Source organism: Camelus bactrianus, chromosome 12 (genome assembly GCF_048773025.1).
Source record: "Camelus bactrianus isolate YW-2024 breed Bactrian camel chromosome 12, ASM4877302v1, whole genome shotgun sequence".
NCBI classification, from domain to species: domain Eukaryota; kingdom Metazoa; phylum Chordata; class Mammalia; order Artiodactyla; family Camelidae; genus Camelus; species Camelus bactrianus.
The window spans coordinates 15959465-15977630 of record NC_133550.1 but is presented as its reverse complement, the minus strand read 5'-3'; the positions used below and the strand labels follow the sequence as shown (position 1 = coordinate 15977630).

General features: G+C 39.9%; 1 protein-coding gene across 3 annotated transcripts in view; it reads left to right on the top strand.

Moving 5' to 3' along the window:
• The window catches only part of DIP2B (disco interacting protein 2 homolog B), a 194879-nt gene that overhangs the window by 159282 nt on the left and 17431 nt on the right, over nt 1-18166 (top strand). For all 3 annotated transcript variants that reach the window (XM_074374879.1, XM_074374878.1, XM_074374877.1), the window contains 8 exons: nt 258-385; nt 2124-2238; nt 5426-5627; nt 10896-11005; nt 11158-11238; nt 14529-14652; nt 15985-16106; nt 17336-17447. In XM_074374879.1, the coding sequence (XP_074230980.1) occupies nt 258-385; nt 2124-2238; nt 5426-5627; nt 10896-11005; nt 11158-11238; nt 14529-14652; nt 15985-16106; nt 17336-17447 (994 nt within the window). The remainder of the gene's footprint in view (nt 1-257; nt 386-2123; nt 2239-5425; nt 5628-10895; nt 11006-11157; nt 11239-14528; nt 14653-15984; nt 16107-17335; nt 17448-18166) is intronic.

The following is an 18166-nucleotide window of genomic DNA, read 5'->3' as shown; positions in this document are numbered from 1 at the left end:
CATGTGGCATCCTAGCTGCTTTCTTATAAAATTCCTCCCTAAGAATGAATATGAATGGAATCCCTTCTTATGAACTGTTAAGGCCCCATTAACTGAGAGATGCCACTGATTTCTGAGATGTTGAAATGTCAAACACTTAGAATCTATAAAATATGGTATTGTTTTCTTTCTTACGTTTTTGATGACATTTATTTCAAGGCTAGAGGTAAAATGTCTTTTTTACTATTTAAATTATGTAAATCATTGTTACCTTGCAGGGCAGCTTGGTGTTTGTGGTTGGAAAAATGGATGGGTTACTGATGGTTAGCGGTCGAAGACATAATGCTGATGACATTGTTGCTACTGGATTGGCTGTTGAATCAATAAAGACTGTGTACAGAGGAAGGTGAGTAGTATGAAATTCAGATATTCGCACTTGCAGTGGAATCTTAAGATACCGTTATTGGGTGATTTGTTTTCTGTAGATTCTCTTTCCAAGTGATAAGGTTGTTTTGGTTAAGCATAGCCAACCTGGGCTTTGAAGATTTATCATAAAATGTCTGGTTCTTTAGCTATAATTGAGAGGAATAAGATAATATCCTGTACTTCAGTTTTTAATTACTGTTTGTTGAATCCTGAGGACTAAGGAGATTCTAAAGCCTTGAATCTCCTACATCCCTTCAATACAGAAGTAGTCCCAGTCAGTCTAACTGGGATAGATGCTACTCTGTAGGAGTTTTGCATCTAAGAGTTGCTTCTCTTACTTGACTCTTAACTAAATTATTATACCATTTTAATGCAGAGATTGACATAGTACATAAGCGCAAATTTCAGATTCCATGAATGAAGTCAGTTAGATACCCTTTTTTCTTTGCTTATTAATTCAAGAAAAGGTATTTGATATATATTTGAGTCACTGATGTTAGTAGTTTACAATCATGGATATATATCTTTAAAGCAATCTTGGTGTACCTTAGTTTTGGAAGAAATTAGAAAAATTAATGAAACTAGTTAGAGAACCAGTTCCTGAAAGGTGTGGTTTTTTATAATGGTGTGACTTCCTAAGAGATGTAAACTCTACAGGGTGCAGTTATATCCCCAGCACTCAGCACAGCCCCTGGAACACAGTAGGTGTTCAGTTAATATATGTGGATGGAAGGCAGGAAGGGAGGGAGATGGCCCGGCTTGCTGGCACACTCAGCTCTCCATTGACTTCCCATTATTTCATACATTCATTCAGCAAATATTTATTGGGTGCCAACTGCTTGCCACTGTTCTAGATGCTCAGGGGTGGCAGTGAACAAAACAGGCCAGGTGTCTGCCCTGGGGAAGCCCACATTCTCACTGGGGGAACAGAAGGTAACCACGTAGGGAACTAGGTAACAGGTGAGCTGGTGAGGAGCGCCGTGCAGGTATGACACACAGGGTGGGGGGGTGCCTGCGGGTTTGTGTGGGGTGGTCTGGGAATGCCTCACCAGTAAGGGGACGTTCGAGCGGAGACCTCACTCAGAACATCCCCCACCCCCGGCCGACCAGGTCCGCGGTGAGCACCCGGGCTGGGTCTGACCTCTCCCCACCACTCTCTGCTTCACCACTCTGCTCCAGGCACACTGGCCTTCTTGCTGTTCCTCAAACCTGCCAAGCTCGTTCCTACCTCAGAACCTTTTCGCTTTCCGTTCCTTCTGCCCGGAAACCTCTTCCTCCAGATCTTCGCGCGGCTCGCGTCCTCACCTCATTCAGGTCTCTGCTCCAGTGTCCGCTCCTCAGGGAGGCGCTCCCCAGCCACCCCGCCTTCATAGCACGCCCCCCGCACACCGCTGCGCCCCCCGCCTTGGTTTCCCCTAGTGTATATTACCACATGACATTATTTTACATTTATTTGTTTGTTCTGTCTCTGACACGCAAGCTCCACGAAGACAGGGACTGTCTTATTTATTGCTACGTCCCAACATTCACTACAGTGGTGCTTAATACATGTTTTTTGAGTCCTCGTTTTGATGGTAATGATTGTGACATTTTCTTTTCTAAACTACTCATTCCTGGGCAGTGTGGTGGGGATGTCTCCTCTCTGTAATTCCAACTGAGCAAAGCAAATAGGACTGGTTGTGAAGGGAGTCCTGATGTGTTTGATCTGTCTCTCTTAGAATTGCTGTGTTTTCTGTGTCTGTATTTTATGATGAGCGCATCGTGGTGGTTGCGGAACAAAGACCCGACGCTTCCGAGGAAGATAGTTTCCAGTGGATGAGCCGTGTGCTGCAGGTGAGCACACCTGGGGTCTTTGTTGGGGCAGTCGGCGTTGTCGTCAGAGGTGGCAGCAGCCAATATTTATTGGCTAGCACCCAATAAATATTTGCTGAATTTTTCTTCAATGGACCACTTACACCACCTTATTTTTTTCCTTCCAGTCACTACTCACGTATTCTGGGTACTGTTAGCAAAATTAGATAACTAATACCAGGCCTCCTGGTGGCCCACATAGTATTTTTCTGGTCAGGTTGCCAAAAACAGTTGAATTGACTTGGCGCAGCAAGTTCTTTCATTTTTTTGTGCCTGAGCATTTACTGCTTACGAACATTTTAACTGTCCAAATGTGGAACACACCTTTGACAGTAATCAGTCCCCATGTCAACAGTTGCAGTCTTATTACATGCTTTAAGTGGTGCCTAAAGTGCAGAGGATCCAGGGAGGTATAAGACCTTGCTCTTACTTGGCGGGAGCTTTGCTGTGGAGTTAGAGATCTAGGTGAAATAAACCACTAATGGAGGAGGAAGAGTTGGGCTTAGTGTAAGGGGTATGTTTCTAGAGAGAGCAGGCTAAAATGATGAAAAGAGCCTGGTGTTCATTTAGAATCATACCGTGAACCCCAGCTCCACTCCCTACCACATAAGTGCTTTAGGCAAGTTACTTAACATCACTGAGTGTAGTTCCTAATCTGTAAAGTGGGGATAAAATTATCTATATTACAGAGCTGTTGAAAGAATTAATTGATGGTAATTAGATAATGAATTGAAATATTTAGTGCCTGCATTCAGTAAAAGATGATGGCGATTATGTTTAACATAAAATAGAATAATCATATGCCTAATCTCCAGTGAGGAGTTTATAGAGAGGCCCATCTATCTTAAGTAACATTCCCTTCCACTCTGTCACCTCACTCTTCTGTATTTTTCTAACTAGTATTTATCAGCATATATGTGTTTATATTTATTGTTTTCTGCATCCACTGTAATATAAGCCTCATGAAGGCCAAGACTTTGTCTCTCTTGTTCCCTGCTCAGCCCCCAGAATCAGACAGCATCAGGCCAGCACATCATCAGAGTAGGCTCAGTAAATATTTGTTGGATAAATAAATGGTCCAAAGAAAGCATGGACTATCCTTGCCATAGCAACTTCTGTGTGTTGACAGTGTTCCCAGCGTGAATGACTTGTCTGCTTGGCGCTCATATATAACTTGTCTGCTTGGGGCATTTGGATTTCTTTACTGCCAGCCAGTAGTAGTGTTGTGGAAACGGTGCAAGCATGAGGTGAGTGATAGCACTAGGTGACTTTTAAGATCTCTTCCTATCCGCAAGGTCTGTGGTTCTCAATTATCAGCTGGTATAGCACAAGCTGTTGGTAGTGGGAAATCAGAGAAAAGAAAAAAATCTACTGAAGCTGAACTAGATAGAAGAAACTACGAAGAAGGGGGGATTGGGTGATCTGGGAAAGATGACTACGAATCATACCTGCAAAGAGAATGTTTATTCATATTTTCAAACAAACTGCTTATTTCATCCAGAAAGAACTTTGGGGAGTAGTGGTAGGATCTTGCGGTGAATTATGCATTTTTTTCCTGTTATAGGAAGCAAATTCCCCAAGATACTTGTTATTTTTCCCTGGAAACCAACTATAGGAATTAAATACAGTGCTAACTCCCTAACCCAAATCCCTGTTAAAGTCATTTGGGGTGATCTGGGCATGAAATAAGAGGGCATTATTTCCTCTGTAGCTTCTCAGCTCGGGGCATTGGATGCCTAGGAGAACAGTAAGAACACCATCTGCTCTGGTAGTTTGGAGCCCAGAGGTTTTTTCATTCCAGGTCTGTGTCTGATATAAACTAAACACCTAACTCAGCACCTTCTAAGGAAGTTGGTCAGTAGGCGACTTACCAGATGGATGTTTTCAGTGGGGAACCCAGGCTACTCGTAGTGCATTTGCTGACTTCTTGTATTTTCTAAGTTACCAGAGACTTAGGGACTCTTCCAGACTTCCCGTTTTCCCAGCTGTTTCTGCTGGTCAGTAGGAGAGTCTGAGGAATGTGCTTTTCAAGTTTATTCCTTTGCCTTTTTAAGTCATTTTAATGAAAGGCCTTGTCCATCTTTTATGACTTCTGGTCCATTCTTCTTCTCAGGTTGTTATCTCCTTTTCAGTAAGACTTGTGGGTAATACAAAAGAACCTGCGTAACTGCTGTGTTTGGAACTGGTATTGGTAGTTGGTCAGTTGGTTTTAAAAGGTGGTGGACGCAGAAAACCATAAAAATGAGAAATTCTTCAAGTATTAAATTTTAACACAGAACATATAAATGTGCCTTCACTTAATATAGAGTAGTGTGAGTGTGAGTACACCAATTTGAGTTCCAGGTCAACTTACTTCTATTAACTCATCCAAACTCATTGTCTTTGGTTTCTGGTTTCATTTCCTTTAAGTTAGACTAGAACGTGAGTATTAGAAACTGGAATACGTAATCCTTATTACCTTTTAGAATTAACTTGCCCATTCTTACCAACAGTAGTTTTTTTAGGAACTCACCTCTAATGAGTCTTTCCAAAGCTTAGCTCTTTCTCTTGTTTTGCATTCATATTTTATCAGTTGACATAATAGTTAATTAAATAATAGGAGCACAATAACAAGAATAGCTGGTGGAAAGATGTGGAAGCAGGCAGAGCTGACGCTCAGTGAGCGCGCAAGTGGGCGGCTGGGAGCAGGGGTGCCCCGGGAGCTGGTGGCCTCCAGGGCTCAGTGTTCGGTGGGCCTCACCTAGATGTTTTGCAGAGGAGATTCCTGGTAACCTGGAGAACCACTTAAACAAGGGCTTACTTACAGAGCTTCTGTGTGTTTATAATAAAAAGACGGCCTCTGTTTAATTGAGCCATGTTGGAAAGCTAAAATGTTTAAAGAACTAAAACAAATTTCTAGGTTTTTGGACATTATCACTCAAGAGAGAACATATTGAGGCTTGTGAACCAGTATCCACCTCTGTCCATTTAGATGGTATCTCACCCCTGTGCCATCTCTGGAAGAACTAGGTACCTTTAGATGTGAGATCTTAATACTCTACCAGAGTCTAGACCTAGAATGGATAAAGAAAAAGCCTAGAATAGAATAATGGATTATGTTAGACGGATGCCAAATGTTATAAAATTAATCTCACTGAATGTTTTATTTCTATATTTTGTATTTTTCTAGGCAATCGATAGCATTCATCAAGTGGGGGTTTATTGTCTTGCTCTGGTGCCTGCCAATACATTGCCCAAAACTCCATTGGGAGGGATCCATATATCTCAGACAAAACAGCTGTTTCTGGAGGGATCACTGCATCCTTGCAATATCCTCATGTGCCCACATACATGCGTGACCAATCTGCCAAAACCCCGGCAAAAGCAACCAGGTAAGGTGCTGGCTTTGAAGTCGTGACATTAAAATTGTAACTTTAAGAAACTGGTTTCTTTCAGCATGATTCTTTTCTCTAGAGTTAGACTTTACAAAGATTAATGAGTAACATGAGAATAGTATCAGCTGACGAAAAGCAGAGAAGATTGAGATTTTGGAAAATAGCTTCTCCAGGTTTACTGTTGACTCCCCCTTCTGAGTAATTCTCAGTAGGGTGCCTCTAGAGAAAAAAAAAACAAATACTCAATTTCATCTTTTTGCCTCATTTCTGAACAGACCTAGGTTATAAGGCTGAGTAGGAGACGAAAGGCAGGAGTAATTGATGGTCAGTCATGTTAAAATGTCTGTTCAGTCCAACATGAAATCATTAAGTTTTATTGATGCTTTTCCCATTTTAATTGAGAAGTTAATGAGAGCCTCCTAGTTTCTTGTTTGCCTGGAAACACACAAAAGCCAAAATGTGGTCTTTACAGATCATGTAGCTACCACATACACACACACTCACACACATATACACATATACACACACATACCCCCACACACATACATACGCACACACATACACACACTCTCACACATACACACACACACACATACACATACTCTCACACATACACACACTCACACACACACATGCACACTTTGTACATTAGCCTCCAAATGTGTTGGGAAAAGAAGATAAAAGTGGGAAGATTAGGAATGCAAAAGGAAGTGGGGCATTTAGTTATGTTTCTGTAAGACCGCTTTTGCTGAAAGGTAAATATGATGTATAATAAAATATAAGGTAAGCCTCTGACTCTAGGATATTTTTATTAGGATATTAAAATGTTAATATACTCTACTTTGTAGTAATTACGTCAGTGGTCTGGTGGCTGAAGATCATATCACAGTTGTTTATCTAGATGTTGTTTTCAACTCACCAACTAACCTCATCTTAGTAACAGTGTGTATAGAGCTAAAGTATATGTGATATTCATCAGTTTCTGCTCGTGGAAATAAGAGTTTATGGAGACTAATATTCTAAAGGGGCAGTTAGAATTAAATTTGTACATTACTAGTCAAGAAATATTTAAAAAGTATCTTCATATTACCTGCCTAAGTATCTGACAGATATGTAAAACATACAAATCCTTCTCCATCTCAAATTCTGTTATACTGAAGTCATATATTTATTTCTCATATAAGTAAAATCCTATTTTAAATAACATTTAATCTAGGATCCCTTTAACAAAACTTCTGTGTCAGTAGATACTTAAAAGATGCTACTTAGAGATGTGGTAGATGCCTAAAACATTGCTTTTGTTAGCCAGGTTTCAGGCATTTTTACTAAATGATAAAACGTGTAAAAAAGACTTAGTCCTAAACCCCCATCAGCATAGCATCCACCTGTCTGATGAAAGCATTAGGTTTGGATTCTGTATTTTTGCTATCTGTTGTGATTGTCTGCTGAAATCTGAGTGGTATGCATATGGTTCGGACCAAAGCAGTTTGAAAATCATGGCGTGGATGGAGCAGAAATGATGTGGGGATAGCATGATAGGTTGGTGTTTAAAAAGAATACAGGAGCGTGGGGTTGGGTATATAGGAAGGAAGAAAGGAAAGCAGAGGAAAAGGAAGATAGAAAGTGTCAGGCAGCCCAGTGACAAAAATCTCACTGAGATGCCTATTAAGCTATGTGTAAAGAATGGGGCTGTGTTAGGACTGATTTTGGCTGCAGGTTTCAGAAAAACATAACAGCTGCTTAAACAAAAGACAGGTTGATTTCTTTCTCAGGTAGAAGAAATCTGGATCTAGAAGTCCAGGGCTAGGATGGCGGATCCGCAATCACTGTGGTTCCAGCTTCCTACCTTTTTGCGCTGGCATTGCTATCTGTTAACTATTGCTGTACAAATGCTGTATAACAAATAACCCTAAAACTGGGTGGTTCAAGATAAGAAGCACTTATTTTTCATTCGTGGAGTGTAGATCTGCTGAACATGGTGGGGATCAGCGGGCCTTGGCGTGGCTCCAGGCTGTAGGTTGGGTTCAGAACTGTTCCATGTGTCGCCTCATCATGGCACCAGTAGCTACCTGGGCCATATTTTCCTCAAGGCAGATGGCAAAAGCAAGAAGGCAAGCCAAGCCACACAAGCATATTTAAAGCTTCTGTTTGTTTCATGTTTCCTAACGTTTCATTGTCCAAAATAAGTCAGACCATGCCCAGAGTCAGTGGAGCAGAGAGGGATATACTCCTCTCATGTAATCAGAGCAAAGAAGACTTGTAAGAAAGTAAAATGATCTGCCACAGCCAGCCTTAACATACTGCCTCAGAGCCCCTGACCTCCAGCCATCAATTCTGCATTCCAGTTAGCAGGCAGGAGAAAAAGACAGGGAAGGGAGTACCCTACCTCTTTAAACATATTTTCTAGAAATTGCACTATCACTTCCTTTTACCTATTATTCTCCCATACTAAAGAATATAGTCTTTATTCTAGGCATTTGTCTAGCTGAAAAATGGGGGTTGTGTTTTTAAGGAAAAGAAGAATAGATAACTGGGACTGATGACTAGTCTTTGCCACTAGAAATTTGCAGAATTTTGTGGGGAAAATAAGACATATTTACAGGTACTGCAGTGTCTACAGTTAGCCTCCTAGATGTTACTGCTTTCCGTAATCTTTCATTTCCTTTGACCCATAGATTCAAGAAGTGCACACAGGAGGATCTCACAAAATTACTGCTGAATTATTTTTGTCCTTTTAAATTAGTCTGAAAAATTCACTTTTTAAAATATCATGCCTTTATTAACTTTACAGTGTGAGTCCAGGATTGGACAGTGTACACAGTCACATACACTCTGGGTCCCTGCCTTAGTAAAAAGGCTGTCTCCAACATGATATATATGTAACTGATTATGTAGTCTCTTGGGAAAGAATTTTGCCTATCATACTTAAAATTTCAATGGACAGACACATTGTAGATGAAAACCATTCAGCGTAGTGTTGGAGTACTTTGCCCTTTAGGGTTTTGTTTGTTTTTTTAAAATTTTTCATTTTGAGATCATTTCACTTACAGAAAAGTTGCCAAATAGTGAAAGAATACCCTTATATTCTTTACCCCGCTTCTCTAAATACTTTAAAGTGATTCTGTGATTTAAGTGTTTTTGTTCCACCCATTTCAGTACATTCATGATCAACAGATTTTGGCAATAAGCATTGGTTAATAACAATCTAAGCATGACATCAGCATTATTCGAAACTCAGCTGGCATTAAGTTTTGATATGTTTTAGCCATCTTCTTAGTTTGATACACTGGAGTTTTCATCTTTAAGTGACCATCAAGAAAGGCATACAGTGTTAAGTTACCCTATAATCTTTCCAGTAAATTCCTTCTAAACTTAAGTTAGCCTAAATGGATTTCTGCTGCTTGCATCAAACTGTCCTATCTAATAAGCCAGCATTTCCTGCTGTCTTTCTAGGTGTTGTTTGGTTTTGGTACTGACCAGACATAGTTTATTAAGAAAAATGAACCAAACTTGGAAGTCAGGCAAAGGTAGGGCAGCATGTTCTCTTAGAGACATAGTAGATTAGAACATTGTTTGACAGGCCCACCCAAAGATTATTTAATTGTCTATATATAAGGAATGTGCCGTTGATTGACTTAATACTTACTGTAAATTAAGGCCTATATTCTGTGAAGTTGCACGTTAACTTCTAGACTTTTGTCTGGCAGAGATGCAAATCATTATTTTCTGATAGAAAACATAACTCAGAGGTAAGGGTTTCATTGCCCTGTAGAACATTAACTAGTTTTATATCTCATCTTTGAATCTGACATCCACATTCTTTTTTCCATTGCCTATGCAACCCTTGTTCTAACAATCATCTTCTGAATCAACTTTCCATCCTGCTGATTACAGCATTAATGAGAAGAAATGGTCTTCATGTGTTTGTATGAAAATCATATTTTCAACTTTTTGGTAGTTACAGGTTGACATGCCACATGCACACACAAAATTATTTGAGAATAATGATAGCTCCAATTGAGCTGAATGATCATTTGTGAACACAAGGCAGAAGTCAGAACGTTGATACAAAACAGAAAATATGAAAGGATTTCATTTTGCTTAGAGAAAAAATTATTTTCCTCTTCTCCCTTATATAGTTCTAGAAAGCTGATTCACTCAGAAATATGAACTCAGAGAATACTGTCTCTTAAAATCTAAGATAAATTTTCACTGAAGATCTGGTCATTCAGAGTTATGTTAACTATCTTCAAGTCCACGCTATTTCACCCAGTTCTTTGGGTGAAAGTAAATCTAGGCAAAGAAGCATAAGAATATTAAATAGACTGTGAAACCACCCAAAGCAGCTGAAAACTAACTGTAAGTTACATGAAACTGATTAAAAAAGTAGGTAATTTCCACAGGAATATCTGACTTTAGTCTTCACTGCATTATTGAAACATCAACATAGAAATAAAAGCAAGGAGTGAGAACGACCAAATCCCGTAACATTTGTAATGTAGGACCAATGTGACGTTTTTGAAAACCACTAGACAGCTCCCTAAAGGAAGGGGAGTGTGTGTATGTGTATGTGTATGTGTATGTGTGTGTTTCATAGTGGTAAAAGTTGGGAAAGAACAACAGGTAGGAAAGGAAATAAGGATACCACCGTTCTGAGTGTTACTGTATGCCCTTCTCTAGCAGAAGTCTTCAAAAGACTTTTTGAAGAGTCCAGGCCACTTGTCTCATAGAATGTCCCACAATCTGGATTTCATTACACATTAAAATAAAGCCCTTCTGATATTCCTGATGAGCTCATGCTGAGTCCTCATAGATGGAAGGTTTCTTTTCAGACCAGATATTCATTATTGTTAAACCTGCTATTAGGGTTTTATCCATGATTGGGGCAGATGAAATTGTTTATCAGTAGGAACCCCATGCAACCAACTGCCACCTCCTCAGAGTGGAAACTTCCCTATACCCAGTCCTGCTACCCCCTGTCCCAAAACCTCATCTCTCCTGTGGTCCTATTTTCCTTCTCTCTGTCACTTCCTGCTACCTGACATAATTTATTTGAGTATGTTTTTATTTGTTGCCTTTCCCTGCCAGAATGCAAGCTCTGTGTCTTGTTTGCTACTGTGCCCCAGTGCCTGGAAGGATGCTCAGTCAGTATTGTTGAATTAGTGTTTGAACCTGCTTTAGGCAGTCTGGAAATGCTTAAGGGGAGAGGAGGTATGTAGCTTGAATCACCATCTCCAGAGAGTTGATTTTGGCTTTTACTTACAGGTGTAGGCCCTGCTTCTGTGATGGTTGGGAACCTGGTTGCAGGAAAACGCATTGCACAAGCTGCAGGAAGGGACCTTGGGCAAATTGAAGAAAATGATTTAGTGAGGAAGGTAAGTGTTCCAGAAGTGTTGATTTTTATAAGCAAGTCAAGGACAGAACCTACACTTCAGATAACAGATGGGAGAGATGCACTGTCTAGCTTTTTAAAAGTTGCTAACCCTGATTCTTTTTTTTTTTTTTTTTTTTTGCTTTATGATCTCAGCACCAATTTCTGGCAGAGATTTTACAGTGGCGAGCCCAGGCAACTCCTGACCATGTACTCTTCATGCTGTTAAATGCCAAGGTATTAAAAATTCAATTCTATATCTAATCAGCTGGATATTGTGAGTCTCTTAGGCACTCTTGATTTCTTTCTTTCATCAGAAAATTTCTGTTGTCAATTCTGAGGAAGGATTTATTGCTTTCTCCTTGTTTTGAATTATGAGGATAAATTATACAATCACTTCAAGGTTGAAATGAAACCTGAAATGTTATTCAATAATGTCTCTTCTTTTGTTACAATCAAGTCATCTTTATTCAGTTCTGATAGGAACAGTAGGGACGGTATGTAATTACATAGATCTCCAGAAGTACAGAATGCATTGTCATGTAATTTTTTTACCCAATGTGACTTTTAATTCTTTTATTTCCACTAGAAATAAAATGACTTTAGATCAACATTTTAAAAACCAGAGTTATTTTTAGTACATACTTAAATGATACATAAATGATTATTGCTAACATAAAAAGCAAATTATTCAATAGTCCATTTAACTACTGCTTCCTAATGGATGGTGCACCAGAATATTGTATTTTTTAAGTTATGCATTCTGTGGGAGTCTTTTGAGATTTGTTTGTTTTAGTGGCTGAGTCAGAAGCTACAAGTACTATAACCATAGCATAGAACAGTATTTCTCACCAGCAGGGGAAGACTAGAGGGCCTGTCAGAATCTCTTAGGGGCTTACCCAAATTGCCCCCTTCTGCCCCAGCCCCCTAGGTTCTGAAATTGATACACACACTCACACAACTTTGAGAATTTATGCAGTGATAGAACTTGAGGCAAAAATGCTATGCATCTTAGTGATAAGTCTTTAAAAATCTTAAGAAACATTGCTCTATGGGAGAAAACTTTAGGACTTCCTTCTTCGACCTCTACATGAAATGGGCTTCTCTTTGAGCCCGTGGATTGACTTGGGTCCTTCCATTTTAGTCAGAAGATGTCAGTCCAGTTTGTTCCCCACTCCACTCCCAAGGTTGGCTACAGTTAAAGTTATGGCCCCATAAAGTCAAACTCCAAATTATTTGATAATGAACATAAGCTTAAATTTGCTTCTTGGTTACAGGAATAATATATATATATGGATGACTAAAGGACATGTAGTCTATTTATTTTTCTGCATATTCTAACATTTTACCCTGGATTAGCCCAGATCACCAGAAAGCTTAGGAACCATATGGCATTGCTCCCTCATGCCCAGGAAACGGTCCTTGCTAAGTTGAGTTTGCTGCCATACCATGGACCAAAAAGAAGGCTATTGTAAGAAATGGCCTTATGAATTTAACCCTGATTTTAGCCAAAGGAATATTATTCATTTCAGTTTTATAAGCTTAATGTCCAGTAGTAGATAAATTGGCTGACTAAATTATGGCATGTAAACATGATGAAGTACTATGCAGTCATTCAAAACAATGTTATAGAAGAATAGTTGATGACCCAGAAAATATTCATAGTGTGGAAGTGGGAAGAATAGGACATAAAACTTTAATAATAATTGAGTAGTTACTGAAGACCCTGTTCTGGGTGCTTTATATTTCACAGTTCATTTTAAGGTTGAGGAAATGGAGGCACAGAGACATAAAATCACATACCTGAGGTCACAGGGCCTTAAGTGGTAGGACTAGGAAATTAGCCCCTTCCTTTGAACCCAGACTGGCTTCAAGCCCACATTCTTAGCCAGTGGACTACCAAGCCTCTGGTATAGTATACCTTTTTTTTAATTTTAATATTGTGTGTGAATTTATATGTAATATGTAGATTTTTCCATTTTTTAAAAGCCAGGAAAATATACACCCAGATGTTTAATAGTGTTTGTGTCTTACTTGTAGCTACTCATCCATATTTTCCATGTTTTCTGTATTGAACATGTACTACTTTATATTAATAAAATTTTAAAGTTATTTTTAACAGTTCAGTAAACTTGCTTTTATGGTGAGTTTTTTTGAGTTACAAAGTTACAGTAATTAAGATAGTGTGGTACTGGCATGATAGACAAATAACAATTTGGTTTTATCTGGTCAAGTTGAAAGTAGGCATACCCCATGACCCAGCAGTTCCACTTATAGGTCTACACCTGACCAAAATGCGTACGTTTGTGCACCAGGATACATGTATGGGAATGGATTGTCCATCAGCAGTAGAATGGATGAATAAATTATCATGTTCATATAATTAAATCCTATTCAGCAATAAAATCTAATGAGCTATATATACCTAGGCGCTACAGCATAGATGACTCTTAACAGAATGTTGAGAGAAAAGCAAAGCTCAAAAACACGTATGTATGAGGCAGGGTGGGAATAGACTGGTGGTAGAGCACATGCTTAGTAGCGTGCCAAGGTCCTGGGTTCAGTCCCCGGTACCTCCATTAAAAATACGTAAATAAACCTAATTACCCCCCAAAAAAACAAAACAAAAGAAAACAAATTTTAAAAAGCAAAAATACATGTGTACAGTGCTGTTCTTTGAACATCAAATATTTCATTGGTGGTAAAAATATAAAGAAAAAAGAATCAGCCATCAGTATTAAGAAGTCACGGTAGTTGTTCCCTCTGGAGGGAAGGTGAGGGCTGGTGGGAGCACCTGTTGGGGTGCTTTTGTGCTGCTGGCAGTGGTCTTTTTCATGTCCTGCTGGTTCTTACACAGCTGCTTGTTTTATAATTTTTATAATCAAGCTGCACATTTGTATCTCATGCATTTTCTCATCTGTGTGTTATACTTACAAAAGAACAGGGGCTCAAAAAGCCCAGCTTAGGGAAACTTGAATTAACAATAAGGATACTTATGAAGACCCGAAGGAGAAATTATTCTCAGGACCCTGAATAGTTGGCCATCTTCTAATCTGTTAATCTTTTATTGTTAGCTAATGGGCTCTGTTTCCTTGTTACTGTTTTTGTTTACATCTTTGCTGCTCCGAGCCAAACTTGTGTTTTATACACAGCAAATGTACTTGACCACAGACCAGCGTCCTGACCTCCCTCCTGCCCTCATCCTGCTTTTATTTCTTTATTTTCCCTCTGCTCTTATTTCTTCATTTAAACAAAAAATTCCTATGTATTCTTAAGGCTACCTTAAATAAGACTGTAAATACCTATGTTTGATTTAAGTTAATGTTGCTGTTCCCTAAGTACCTTCAAACCTTGGAAAAGAAAATACCACACGTATCTTTTGGTGCTTGGGAGTTCTCACTGAATTTGGTAACTTGCAAAAGATAATCTACCAAGGCACAAGCCTTTCATACAATGTCAAATTGGCTGCATTTGTTACTGTTTTACTTCCTTACTGAACTTCGACTTGCTTATACTTCTATTTCAAGGGAACTACAGTGTGCACAGCCAGCTGCCTTCAGCTTCATAAGCGAGCAGAGAGGATTGCGGCAGTTCTTGGTGATAAGGGACATCTGAATGCAGGAGACAACGTGGTGTTGCTCTATCCACCTGGTACGTGTTGAATCGGTAGACTAGACAAGCTCATTACTAGCCTACAAATTTTAGGAGGACAGGAGCTCAGGGCCGCCATACATGACCACATGGGCTGTGCGTGTCCCAATTCTGAATACCATGCACATAGGCTCATCAGGGGGTGGACCATCCTCCCCCCTCCCCAACTTTCGCCCCCCACCCCCAGAGTTGTGCAGTGCCAGGGCTCTGCTGCCACTGAATCTGTGGTTTACTCTTGTATTTCCACTGTTAGCTCAGTGCCTGGCATGATGGTAAACACTGAATGAATGAATGAAGATTTCTTGACTTTTGGAAACACTCAAAAGAGACAATTATTTCTAGGAATGTTCGGGAATGGGACCATTTCCCAAAGCATGTCGTCCGTGAACTCTGACTTCACATTCTCCACATCATAACTGGTGCTTAGTGTCGCATGATTATGACTGCATTCATCTTCGATGTTCTAGTTTAATTTAGCAACCTTCTCCTTACAGCAAGAGGGACTCAGAATTATTGAATGACAGTTTGGTGTAACTATTCAAAATTTTAGGTGAAATGTTTGAGTTGTACCTTTCTTTATTTTTCTACCACCTAACACACTCATGCATCCAGCCTTCTGTGGTCTTTTATCCCCTTAACCTCATTTTACTCTGTGATTCTTACTATGCTATTTTATTTACATTGATACTAAGATTTCTTAGACGGTGCTCTGGTACAGGAAATCCTCCAACTTTATTCCTGGGGTGTTGTCTTCCACCTGCCCGTTACCCACCTGGTGATGGAGCAGAGCACCTCCCGAGGAGGCCCCTCTCCAGGTCCTGACAGTGGACCTGTCAACCGACCCTTTTTCTCCCTAAAACTTGCACCCACTGGAGTGCAAGTGACATCTTAGGCGACTCACTGCTCTTCACATAGTGACCTTCACCTTCTGAACATTTAAAGAAAGCTCAGGTGTTCCTCATCTCTCCTTCCCCTAGTCTCACATTTCCCAAAGGAAGCAGCCCTAATTTCTGCAGTTGTTTCTCCTATGTAATATCAAATAATGATGTCAAAGTACCTTCCTTGGGTATCTTTCAGGTGTTGTCTTTACTTCTGATTTCCTTTCTTATTTACTCTTGGCTTCTCTCTGTGTTTTTGTTTTGTTTTGTTTTAAGCTGTTTTATATGCTTCCTTCTTTACTTTCAATTTCTTAATTTAAAAAATTTCTTTTGGTAATGTCTCTGTTAAATTATGGCCTGATCCATCTGGCACATGATTTAATAAAGTGGTTTTGGAAAATCTACCTTTTGGTTTCTCAGTGACACAAGGCCGCTAAGTGGCTGTGTCTTGCAGGCATCGAGTTAATCGCTGCGTTCTATGGCTGCCTGTATGCGGGGTGCATACCTGTGACCGTCCGGCCTCCTCACGCTCAGAACCTTACGGCCACATTGCCCACCGTCCGCATGATTGTTGATGTAAGTACCGGCTGTATCTTGCCTTGTCCTCATCTCGTAAAATCCACAGTCAGACAACTGAAGATCTTTACCAATTTTCTAGTTTGGTTGAGTCAGGAAGTCAAATCTATCTCCTGAAAACTACCTCCTTTTTTTTTTTTTCTTTTTTTTTTAAATCTGACCAAAATGACCAGCATTTTTCAGTGAAGGAATGTGGGAAAGCAGTTGGTGAAATACGGGCTTATATTTTTATCGTGAACATTAAGAAACTGAAGCTGTCATTAGTAATTCTCCATAAAACCTGTTTTTTTTTCCCTTCTTCTTAAAAAAATGTTTTAATATTTTTCCTGCACAGTAAGCAAGGTGATTTTATATGCCAAACTGAATTCTCTCCAGTGTCAGGTCACTTTTATTTTGGTTCGTTTTAAAAATTCACTTGGTATAATATTAAAAGCTATCCGAATCTTGCTCTGGAGGTGATAGAAGTTTCTGCAGGATATGAGAATTGGAGAAAGTAAGATAAATCTGTACTGCATTACATCCTAATGTACTTTAGAGCAAAGGGTTACAAAATTCCCATTTATGTAACATTTGTTTCTCTAAGAACTGGTGCTTTGTCAGCAGCTGGAGCCTGCAGTATAAAAGCCGGTTCACCACAGATGATTTTATTACAAAGTTCTATTCAGCAAAACGCCCTTGTTGTATACTGCACAGTAGGCCGGAGCAGCAGGGCAGGGAGCTTCCTTCCACTGACACGGTTTGTGAGGGAACTTTGTGTTTCCACGTGCAGGGTGTGGAGAGCTTAGTTTCTGCGAGAGCACAGAGTCCCTCAAGTTCAACATATGTTCTATGTCCAGTGTGTTTCCCCATTCCCTGGACTGTTGCAAACACTAACTCCCTCAGAGATGATCCTCTGACACCTCTCATTCCGTGAGCACTACAAAATCCATGTTTTTATTTTGTTACCATCTTCCTGAAATCAAGAGATTTGGTGATCCACACTGAGATTTTAACTGTGGAGTATTTGAGAATTGCTGTGGTAAACAATAAATTGTGTTGTGAACAAGTCCATCATTCTACTTCAGTGTCACATTTTCAGGACAAATGTGAGGGGAGACACTGACCTCCATTGTCCTGTGTGTGTTCTTTGAAAAGCTGGTACTGCCCTGTCCCAGGGTGATGTGCCAAGCCTGTGGTGCTATACTTGGGCTAAACGTCCTGGTGCTTATTTTTGTCCATTTGTTTTCTAGGTCAGCAAAGCAGCCTGCATTCTCACCACGCAGACCCTAATGAGGTTACTGAGGTCCCGAGAGGCGGCAGCAGCTGTGGATGTGAAAACCTGGCCAATGATCATTGACACAGGTGAAAGGGAGATCTCTCCAGAGCCACTGAGGGAGCAAGAACATTCACTCCCTGAGGCTTCCTTGATTCTCATGCCAGAGGTGTTTACACAGCTCTTATGTTGCAGCCACTCCATCTGCTAAGACAAAAGCAGAACTTAATATCTGCTCAGCTGGAGTTACCAGGACAGGATACTGCAACAACCAGACACAGAGAAGCAGATCACAATATGCTAGAACCCTTGAGACAGAAAGTGTCTTGCTGTTACTCTTGGCATCCCCAAACTGTGGTTAGGTTTTTATGCCAGAGCTGACCGTATACATGTGGAACCTTATAAAATATTGAGAAGCTCCGATCCTTGACTTCCAGATCTGGTAGAGACAGCACTGGACTAGCAGTCAGAAGACCTGGTTCTAATTCAAGCCTCAGTACTTACTTTCTGTATAACCTTGTCTGAGATTGCCCTTTCCTGAAACACTGCCTACCCTTGCCAGATGCACATATTTAAAGCAACATACTGTGAAAATACTTTGAAAACTATAAAGTGTATGAATTTTAGATGGTTTTCATTACTGCAGAAGGGGAGAAGACACAGGGCTGTCTGGTAGAGGGAAGAGTGTGGGTTTTGGAGTCAGGCAGACAAGGTGTAAATCCTGGTCCTCTGTTACGTGTAACTGCTTCATGGGTTGGAAAGATTAAATGACATAATGTAATACACCAGCACATAATCATAATAGTAA